This window comes from Canis lupus, chromosome 8, assembly GCF_003254725.2.
Source record: "Canis lupus dingo isolate Sandy chromosome 8, ASM325472v2, whole genome shotgun sequence".
Lineage (NCBI taxonomy): Eukaryota > Metazoa > Chordata > Mammalia > Carnivora > Canidae > Canis > Canis lupus.
The window spans coordinates 63307920-63318845 of NC_064250.1; the positions used below are offsets into that span (position 1 = coordinate 63307920).

Below are 10926 nucleotides of genomic sequence, written 5' to 3' on the forward strand. Positions count from 1 at the left end.
TGCACATGACCTTTCTTTGTTTTGTTTTAAGACATTATTTATTTATTCATGAGAGACACAGAAAGAGAGGCAGAGACACAGGCAGAGGGAGAAGCAGGCTCCCTCCCATGCGGGACTCTATCCCAGGACCCCAGGATCACAACGACCTAGACAGAAGGCAAATGCTCAACCACTGAGCCACCCAGGTGTCCCTGTGCATGATCTTTATTTCTCATGCTTCTCTGACCCGACTGGGGGGTTTGGAGGTTCAGCTTGGGATTCAGTTTCTTCTTGCTGTTCCCCTTCAGCCCTGGGTTCTTCTGGGGGAGAGGAAGATTCCTTTTTTGGTTTTCCAAGGTAGGCTCCTAAACCTGACCCAAGAGAGGCCAGGAGGACTTTGGTTGACGTGCAGAGCCCAGCTGCCCCTGAAGAAGAGACCGAGGGTGAGCAGGGAAACATGCAGCGGCCAGTGGCCCCCCATCCCCGCTGGAGGTGTGAGGCCCAGACACCTGGATCCCTCCTCTAAGGTTCTGAAAATCCCCAGGGCTTGGCCTTGGGCAGAGGTCGCTGGAGGTGGCTGCCAAGTGAGGAAGTGGGACGCAGAGGAGTCAGCCACAGAGCCTGAGAGCGACAGGTCCCCTTACGGTCACACAGGAAGCCACTGAGGCCCAGAGGGGAAGGGACCCTGCCGGTCCACCCAGGTGTCAGGTCCTGGTAGGGCTGCACCCAGAGCCCTGGGCTCCTTCTCCCTCCTGGAGCTCCCTATCCCTCCACTGCTATGGAACCTCACTCAGAAGGAGCCAGAGACAGGACAGTGAGGGAGGCAAAGGGCCAAGAAGGAGGAGGATGTCGCAGCCTGGGGGGAGAGGACAGGCCGTGCCTCGGGCTCGCCTCTGGCCCGAGTCCACTCCTGGCTCTGCTCGCGTCCCTCCCATTGCCCCCTCCCCTCCTCCCCGTCCCCATTCCCTCCCCGCTCCCCCCCCTCCTCCCCCCTCCCCCCCAGCTCCCAACAAACCCACGGACTGCAGCGTAGCCACCAGGCTGCCGGCGGCGACTCCACCCCCGTTGGCGACAGCGGCCGCGGACATCATCTTGGCCGCCAGCGAGGAGGCGGCGATTCCGGCCCCGGTGAAGCCCGCGGCGCCCAGGGCCACCGGCACCGCCGCCACCGCCGCGACTGCGGGCACGCGGAGCTGGTCAGGGCGCGGCCGGGCCGGGGACCCCCCCGGGACCCCTGGGCGGTGTCGGGGCCTGTCTGCGCCGCGCGGAGGGGGTCCCGGGGCGGAGACAGGGGTGGGGGTGGGGGTGGGCGAAGGGGTCACCCGGGCCGAGGCGGGCCGGGTCTCTAACGTGGCTGTGCGACCCGGGGGGGGGGGGCACTGGCCGCGCGGGGCCCCGTGTGCGGACGTGTGGGCGCTGAAATACCCCAGAGCGGGGTTTCGCAGCAATCACCCCTCCCCCTCCCCCTCCCCCTCCCCGCCCCCATCAATGGAAATCTCCACCTGCCGGTTCGTAGGCGGCCGGGAGGGGCGCGCCGCCGGACAGGTGTCCTCTGGGGCGCAGGGCTGCACCCCGGGCCTCCCTCCGTCCCTACCCTGCCACGGCCGCGAGGCTCCAGGCCACTCACCTCCTCCCACTACAGCAAAGGCCGCCTGTTCTGGGGAGACGAAAATGGGGAGAGAGAGAAGGCGTCAGCTGGGTAGGAGGGGGAGGGGCCGGGGCAAGGAGCGAGGGTGCAGCGCCGCGTGGGGCTCGGGGTCCCGGGGTCCCGGCGCCCCGGGGGGGAGACTCACTCATCATCGCGGAGAGCCCCGCCTTCTCCCCGAGCAGCTCTGCAAACGCCTCAGCTGCACCGGGTGTTATTCCCTGGGCCAACCAATGGGGACACCCCCATCCCTCCCAGGGCGGGCCCTTTCGCGGATGTCAGCCCCAGCAAAACCCGGGGCGGTCCTCCCCACCCGCACCCCAGCTCCACCCACTTCTCGCGGCTGCTCCCCCCCTCGGCTGGCCTCCCTGCGCAGCGCTGGTGGCCCCCCTGCCTGGTGCCCCCACCCAAGAGGGAAGCTCCCTAAAGCATCTGAACAACGGAAGAATTGTTTCCAGAAAAAAAAAAAAAAAAAAAAACCGAAAAAACCCCAAATGTAAAGAAAACACCCAATACAGATTACTGCTGCACAGCAAGGGTTTGAACTCTGGGGGGTCCACTTTTGTACTGATTTTTTTTTTATAGTACAGTACTGTGAATATATTTTCTCTTATGATTTTTTAAACATCACATTCTTTTCTCTAGCTTATTTTATTGTAAGAATACAGTGTATAAAACATGTAACTCAAAAGATGTGTGAATTGACTTTATATGAGTGGTAAGGGAGAAGCAGGCTCCCCTAGGGCAGGGATCCCCCCGCCCCATGCGGGACTGGGTCCCAGGACCCTGGAATCGTGACCTGAGCTGAAGGCAGATGCTTAACCGACTGAGCCACCTAGGCACCCCCCAGTTTTATTTTTAAAGTTAACAGAAGCTAATTATTTTCGGGTTTACTAGGCTTATGCAATCCTTATGTTATGAATTATCTTCGCACATTCTTGGGTTTTTTTTTTTTTAACATGGAGATGTTATTTTTTCCCTTACAATGTATAGGAAATATATATATATATTTCATTATATATATCTCTTAATTCACTCTCACAAATGTTGCAGAACTTTGTTTTGAGTTCAGCACCTTTTTGCTTTTCTTAACACAGAAAACTTTAATACCTATATAAATTTGTCAATATTTTACTTCTTTATTTTTGTCTTTGTTGCCTCAAAAGGTTGTTCCCGTCAGCTATCAGACATCATCACTTGCATTTTCTTTGGGTTCTTCTGGGGCTTCACTTTTTAAAATTAACTTTTTATCCATCTAGAATTCAGGTTGCTACATATACGGTGATTTGCATACCTATATATGTCCTGGTTTTTCCCGTGTCATTAATTAATCATCTTTCCTTTCCTCTTTGATTTGAAATTCTGTCTTTATATTCAAAATGCGCATACTGGCATATACACCAGTATAGGTGATTTGGAATTTCTCTTTTCTAATGAACTATCATTTCCTTTTGGCAACACAATCACACTGTTTCAATGTTTATAAATGTATGTTTGACTCCCATATTTTTGAGATAGAGATATTTTAGAGATAATATCTAAATTGGGCCTTAATATTTCTATTTTTTGGATAAGCACATGCTACACAAGGGGATACAGTGAAAAGTCTCCCTTGCCTTGCCATTTGTCCTTGAACTACCCAGTTCCATCCTTGAAAGCAATCAGCAATCAGTTTCTTATGTATCCTTCCAGAGATAACTTATGTTTATATAGTAAGATGTTTTTTTCCTTTTTTTCCTTTCTTGACACATATGATATCACCTTTACACATTATTCTGTACTTTGCTGTTTTTCCTTTATCAGTGTGATAAAGCAGCTATGTAGTTTCTATTGTATGGTTACACCATGATTCATTTAGTAAATTCTCTCTTGATTGACTTTAAAAAAAATGTATGTTTGATTTAATATCTGCTCGTTTTGGTTGAGGTTTTAAAAATATTCTGACTCTTCCTATTAATTCTTCAGATGAACTTTAAAAATATTTTTTTCAATTTCAAAAACAATCTTTCCTATTTTTATTGAAATTGAGCTAAGTTTTAAAATAAATATTCAGGAGAAAAGCTTTACAGAAACTATTTTTTACATCCAGGAACATGATAAACCTTTCCACTTATTCAAGTGGTTTTTTTAAAAAGTATTCCTTAATAAAATTTTATAATTGTTTTTATATAAGGACTAGATATTTTTAAGTAAACTTTATTTTTAAAGGAAGTTTTAGATTTACAGAAAAATTATAAAGATAGTGCAGAGAGTTCAAACATACTCCACACCCATTTCCCCATCATTGGTGTCTCATATGGTAGGGTACCTTTGTTAGAATCAATGAGCCAATGTTGGCACATTATTGTGAATTAAAGTCCATATTTTACAAGCTATCAACCTGGCTTACATGGTTGAGGTTAACCTTGAGCACCTGGCTGACCTTGAGACCTGGCTGAAGGAGTGTGTGTCAGGTTTCTCCACTGTGAAGTCACTTGTATCCATTCCTTTCCATACTGTCCTCTTGGGAAGAAAGTCAGTGCAGCCCACACTTAAAGATTGGGAAGTTAACCCCAAGACTGCTAGAACTCATACAGCAATTTGGCAGTGTGGTAGGATACAAAATCAATGCCCAGAAGTCAGTGGCATTTCTATACACTAACAATGAGACTGAAGAAAGAGAAATTAAGGAGTCAATCCCATTTACAATTGCACCCAAAAGCATAAGATACCTAGGAATAAACCTAACCAAAGAGGTAAAGGATCTATACCCTAAAAACTACAGAACACTTCTGAAAGAAATTGAGGAAGACACAAAGAGATGGAAAAATAGTCCATGCTCATGGATTGCCAGAATTAATATTGTGAAAATGTCAATGCTACCCAGGGCAATTTACACATTTAATGCAATCCCTATCAAAATACCATGGACTTTCTTCAGAGAGTTAGAAAAAATTATCTTAAGATTTGTGTGGAATCAGAAAAGACCCCGAATAGCCAGGGGAATTTTAAAAAAGAAAACCATATCTGGGGGCATCACAATGCCAGATTTCAGGTTGTAATACAAAGCTGTGGTCATCAAGACAGTATTGTACTGGCACAAAAACAGGCACATAGATCAATGGAACAGAATAGAGAATCCAGAAATGGACCCTCAACTTTATGGTCAACTAATATTTGACAGAGGAGGAAAGACTATCCATTGGAAGAAAGACAGTCTCTTCAATAAATGGTGTTGGGAAAATTGGACATCCACATGCAGAAGAATGAAACTAGACCCTTCTCTTTCACCATACACAAAGATAAACTCAAAATGGATGAAAGATCTAAATGTGAGACAAGATTCCGTCAAAATCCTAGAGGAGAACACAGGCAACACCCTTTTTGAACTTGGCCACAGTAACTTCTTACAAGATACATCCATGAAGGCAAGAGAAACAAAAGCAAAAATGAACTATTGGGACTTCATCAAGATAAGAAGCTTTTGCACAGCAAAAGAAACAGTCAACAAAACTAAAAGACAACCTACCAGAATAGGAGAAGATATTTGCAAATGACGTATCAGATAAAGGACTAGTATCCAAGATCTATAAAGAAAGAACTTATTAAACTCAACTCCCAAGAAACAAACAATCCAATCATGAAATGGGCAAAAGACATGAAGAGAAATCTCACAGAGGAAGACCTAGACATGGCCAACCGGCACATGAGAAAATGTTCTGCTTCCCTTGCCGTTAGGGAAATACAAATCAAAACCACAATGAGATACTACCTCACACCGGTGAGAATGGGGAAAATTAGCAAGGTAGGAAACCACAAATGTTGGAGAGGATGTGGAGAAAGGGGAACCCTCTTGCACTGTTGGTGGGAATGTGAACTGGTGCAGCCACTCTGGAAAACTGTGTGGAGGTTCCTCAAAGAGTTAAAAATAGACCTGCCCTACGACCCAGCAATTGCACTGTTGGGGATTTACCCCAAAGATACAGATGCAGTGAAATACCGGGACACCTGCACCCCGATGTTTCTAGCAGCAATGTCCACAATAGCCAAACTGTGGAAGGAGCCTCGGTGTCCATCGAAAGATGAATGGATAAAGCAGCTGTGGTCTATGTATACAATGGAATATTCCTCAGCCATTAGAAACGACAAATACCCACCATTTGCTTCGACGTGGATGGAACTGGAGGGTATTGTGCTGAGTGAAGTAAGTCAATTGGAGAAGGACAAACATTATATGGTCTCATTCATTTGGGGAATATAAAAAATAGTGAAAGGGAATAAAGGGGAAAGGAGAAAAAATGAGTGGGAAATATCAGAAAGGGAGACAGAACATGAGAGACACCTAACTCTGGGAAACAAACAAGGGGTGGTGGAAAGGGAGGTGGGCGGGGGGTGGGGGTGACTGGGTGACGGGCACTGAGGGGGGCACTTGATGTGATGAGCACTGGGTGTTATGCCATATGTTGGCAAATTGAACTGCAATAAAAAATAAAAAATAAAAAATAAAAGATTGGGGAGTTACACTCCACCTCTTGGAGGAATGAGTATCCTCATAAATTATTTGTAATTCATCTGCACAGATTTGTCTCTTCTTCCCTTATTATTAATTTGATCATTTGTTTATATCAGTATGGACTCACTGATATTTGTTTTATACTTTTTTGCATAATCCAACACTGTTTTGTTGCTCAAGTTTTTCCAGCTTTGGCCACTGGCAGTCTTTCCATTGGCTCCTGTGTCTCTTTGACATATCTCCATCATTGTGGAGTGCATACGTGTGTGTGTGTGTGTGTGTGTGTGTAGTGCTTCATCACTTTTTGGCATTACAAGATGCTCCAGGCTCATTTTGTATATTGCTTGTTCCAATCCTAGTATTGGAGTCTTGTTTTTTTTTTTTTCTTCTGATTGGAGCTTGGTATTAGCAACATCTGCAAGCTAGGTGTGATCATTGCTACTGGGGTATCATTGCTTCTAGGCCCTCTTATTTACAGAGCAAAGAAATATAGGTGTATATACTAATCCATGCATGTACACATATCTATACATATTTCTGTTTGTAACCACCTGGATCAATGTTGAGCTAAACAGGAGTTCATAATGATACCTCAAACTCCAACTCCAATGCATTACCTGTGGATCATTTTTGCTTCCTCTCTTTTCTTATCTTTTAATTCCCACTCCAGTGGGGAGAAACATTGCTCCTTTCTTCTATCATCCACTTACTTAAATGTTCAGTTCCACTATACAATAGCAGTATTAGAGCTGTTGATCCTAGACTACATATGTTTTTAAATTGTTTTTAAATATTTTATTTGTTTATTCATGAGAGATACAGAGAGAGAAAGGCAGAAGCACAGGCAGAGGGAGAAGCAGGTTCCATGCAGGGAGCCCGACATGGGACTCGATCCCTGGTCTCCTGGATCACACCCTGGGCTGAAGGCGGCGCTAAAATACTTTGAAACGTTTGCTACTATCCTGAAATGAAATTCATAGATAATATCATCCAGTTACATCCAATATATTTCCCAAACTTCAATATGAAAGAGAAATAAAAGGAAGTTACTTATATTAAACTAGTGTATATTTCAGTATTTATGTGCTTAAGCAGTATTATACCAGAAAATATAATGAATAAGGTGCTTGCATCTATCTAAGTTTTGAATGGACTTAATATTCAGCTGAAAATTATAGAACACTTTTTTATATTTTTATAATTTGAAACAAATGCTTAAGAAATATCTCCACATGTCTTTATCCAGTGATCTATATCTAATCATCAGAGATATGACAACTGCCAATACAGACTGATTCCAGTACCGTGAGTAACATTGCTACCAGCAACACGATTTTCCAAATGGTATCATTCTGGCACCAGTTATAACGTGTGGGGAATTTCACCCCACACCACCAAGTAATTCTCTGTACTAGTTGGGTGTCCTACAATTCAACTCCATTCTGACACTATCTCCCTAGAGATAGTGTCAAATCCCATGAGCTAAGGGCTCAGAAAGCCCCCCACTTCAGATGCCACTCCTAAGTCCGGGTTGTTACTTTGTGTTATTGACCAAGTGGAATCAGAGGTTCCCAATTAAATTGGATTAATTTTCTAGAGTAGCCTAGAGGACTCGGGAAACCAGATTGCCAGTTTATTACAAAAGATATTCAAAGATATGAATCAACTGTCAGGTCAAGAGATACATAGGGCAAGAACCCCACCCAAGGAGCTTCTGTCCTCGTGGAGTTTGGGGCTGGCATACCAGCAGGTGGAAGCATTTTGGCTCACCAACCTGGAAGCTCTCTGTACCCTCTCCTTTTGGGTTTTTATAAAGGCTTCATTACTTAGGCATGATTGGTGAGATCATTGACCATAGGTGACTGATTCACCTTGCAGCTCATCACCATTGCCTGGAAATGAAGGGGTGGAGCTAGAGTTCCAATCCCATGTTCCATTGTTGCTTCCTCTGAAACCAGCGCCCCCACCTTCGGAGGATTTCCAAACGTCACCACATTAACAAAAGCTTAGTAGTGTTTGAAAGGGATTTGTTGTGAATAACAAGACACGTATTTCACCTCCACAACTCTGAAGTGACTCCAGGGATTGAGCGCAAGAGACCAAATATTATGACAAAAGATACTCCTCATTGCTCTTATTGCTCAGGAAATCCCAGGAGTTTGGGGAAATGTGAGTCAGGAAACTTGTTCTAAGACCAAAATATATATTTAATATAAATCACAATTGTCACCAGTTATGAATAACTCTTGGTAATGTTCAGAACAAATCAAAGTACAATCTCGCTCTGGTTTGCAAGATAATTGCAATTACTGAAAATTCAAACTGTTATAACTATACAAAAAATACATGTAAAATTTGGTGACATTCTAGGCTCAGATAATTATGAGTTTTCTGCTTGTGTGAAAGGACTTTTGACATTTCTACAGGATGACTTTCAGTTGTGTGAGACAGTCCTGCATATTTCAGGATGTCAGGCATTCCTGGCCCCTATGTACTATTGGTAACATACTTCCATCAGTGGGACTACTTAAAAAAACAACAAAACCCCCAAATTTCCCAAATGTCCCCTAGAGGGCAGTACCATCTTATTAAAAACTATCTTCTTAGCTGGTAACTAAATAACGTAGGGATCTAGGGATGTTTATAATTATTTAAAGAAAAAATCAAGCAAACAAATGACAATATTACTTTTGGTACTAATTTTAAGAATACTCTGTGCATACTGAGTATTTAACTTGTGCATAAGAACTTGGTATATGTGACAGATCAGAATTATGATTTAGATTTTAATGGTACATACTTCAGTAAGAATTTAATACTGGGATTATAAAGTTGAAAATGATCCCATTTTTCAACCAATTTTGAAAATTTTGCTTAAGAATACTTGAAATTAAAAATTGTATAAGCTGGGATGCCTGGGTGGCTCAGTGGTTGAGTGTCTTTGGTTCAGGGCATGATCCCAGTTTAGGGATCGAGTCCCACATCAGGAGTCCTGTGAGGAGCCTGCTTCTCCCTCTGCCTATGCTCTGCCTCTCTCTGTTCCTCTCATGAATAAATAAATAAATCTTTTTAAAAATCGTATAAGCTTATTTGATTAGATTTCTATGATTCACCAATGTTTGCAGGCAGATTTTAAAGAAAGAAAATTTCTTTAAAAAGGCAATTGACTGTACATGCTAAAACCACAAGACAATAGGCTCCAATGGAGTCACTTATGCTAAGCCCCATGACACCAAACTGTGATTTAACTTAATTACAGTTTTGGCTCCTCCAGAAACAGAATCCTAACAGGAAATGGCTGTTAACCCTAGTTAAGTCATCCGCCTGATAGGTTCCTGACATGCCCTAAAGCAAAGTAACCTTGTGTTAATCATCCTGTTTTTTTGCATAGTATATCTTCCTTGTTCCTGCTCCCCTCTGCCTAGAAAAGTCTTTCATTTTATGCAGTTCACCAGAGCTCCTTTCTATCTGCTGGACTGGGTGGGTACTGTCCAATTTGAATCAATTCTTGTCCAGATCAATGCTTACAATTTTTAATATGTCTCAGTTTATCTTCATACACACACAGAAACTTTAAAAATTGATTACATTAATATATATGCAGCATTTGGTTAAGTTGTAAAGTCCTCTTAGATTTATATGTAGAATATTAAGTTTTTAATTAGACCTACTTAAGGAATATTAGCTTTTAATTCGTTTTTCAGTAAATTGAGTATTAACCTAAAAATCCAAGTCACAACTAGACTTTATTGTCTCTAGAAGCTGCTTCCAAAGATAACCTAAAGCTCACACGTGTACCAGTTACCTTCTCTGTTTCCCCTGAGCCTTTACTAATTTACTCCAAATTGCAGATAAAGACTATAAGCTTAAACCAAACACAAACAAGTATTTAATCACTAAGAGAAAAGATGATTAATTTTAATTTTTTTTTGAGAGAGAGAGAGACTGCACACACATGCACATGTGAGTGGGGAGGGGCAGAGGGAGAGGGAGAAAGAGAATCCCAAGCAGACTCCATGCTCAGCCTGGAGCCTGGGGCAGAGACTCCATCTCATGACCCTGAGATCATGACCTGAGCTGAAATCAAGAGTCGGCTGCTTAACTAACTGAGCCACCCAGGCACCTATTAATTTGAAGACATTAAAATTTAGAAGCTCTATCCAACAAAAGGCACCAAGAGAAGAAAGATAATCCAAGCCACAAGGTGGGAGAAAATATTTGCCGTACATGTAAGTAACAGTTGATAACCAGGATACATAAATTATTCCTACAAATGAATAGAAAGACTTCAGTTTAAAATCCTAAGCAATTTAGAAATAAAAGGAAGCTTCTACAATCTTACAAAAGTTTTCTATGAAGAAAATTAACAACAAATGTAATTCTCTATGCCTGCATATTGAGTGCATTCCCCTTTTGATTGGGAGGAGGCAAGGATGTGCACTTTGTCCACTTCCCTCCAGTATTGAACTGGAGGTCCTACCTAGCACAAGGAAGAAAGTCAGGGTTCATGGGGAAGATTGGAAAGGAAGCGTAAAACTTTCTTCATGTACAACTTTATGTTTATGTAGAAAGTTCTTAAGAAGTCCACAAAAAAAAAAAAATCCTGCTAAAACTAACAAGTGAACTCAACAATATTGCCCAAATCAGTTGTATTAATAAATGCTAGTAACAAAAGTCAAAATGATGCTTTGTAACACCAAAGGGGTTTCAAATGACATGATAGCATTGAAACTGGGAAACGCTTAGGAATGTATTATCAAAGGATGCGCAAGACGTGTACGTCGAAACCAGAAAATAATTGCGGAGAGAA

The 10926-nt window shown here is 42.9% G+C and overlaps 1 protein-coding gene across 1 annotated transcript; it reads right to left on the minus strand.

Annotated features, from left to right (window-relative positions):
* On the minus strand, positions 1–1930 carry IFI27L2 (interferon alpha inducible protein 27 like 2). The gene is made up of 4 exons (XM_025443232.3): positions 1773–1930; positions 1607–1636; positions 995–1156; positions 1–404 (listed from the first exon to the last, which is right to left on the minus strand). Exons 1-4 carry the CDS (start codon positions 1777–1779, stop codon positions 205–207), a joined length of 399 nt encoding a protein of 132 aa, XP_025299017.1. The 5' UTR covers positions 1780–1930; the 3' UTR covers positions 1–204.
* Positions 1931–10926: the final 8996 nt, after the last annotated feature.

Coding starts and splice junctions, on each gene's coding strand:
- IFI27L2 (XM_025443232.3), bottom strand. Junction 1,157..1,606: donor CTTTGCTGTAGTGGGAGGAG/GTGAGTGGCCTG, acceptor GCGTGCCCGCAG/TCGCGGCGGTGGCGGCGGTG. Junction 405..994: donor GGCTACGCTGCAGTCCGTGG/GTTTGTTGGGAG, acceptor TCTCTTCTTCAG/GGGCAGCTGGGCTCTGCACG.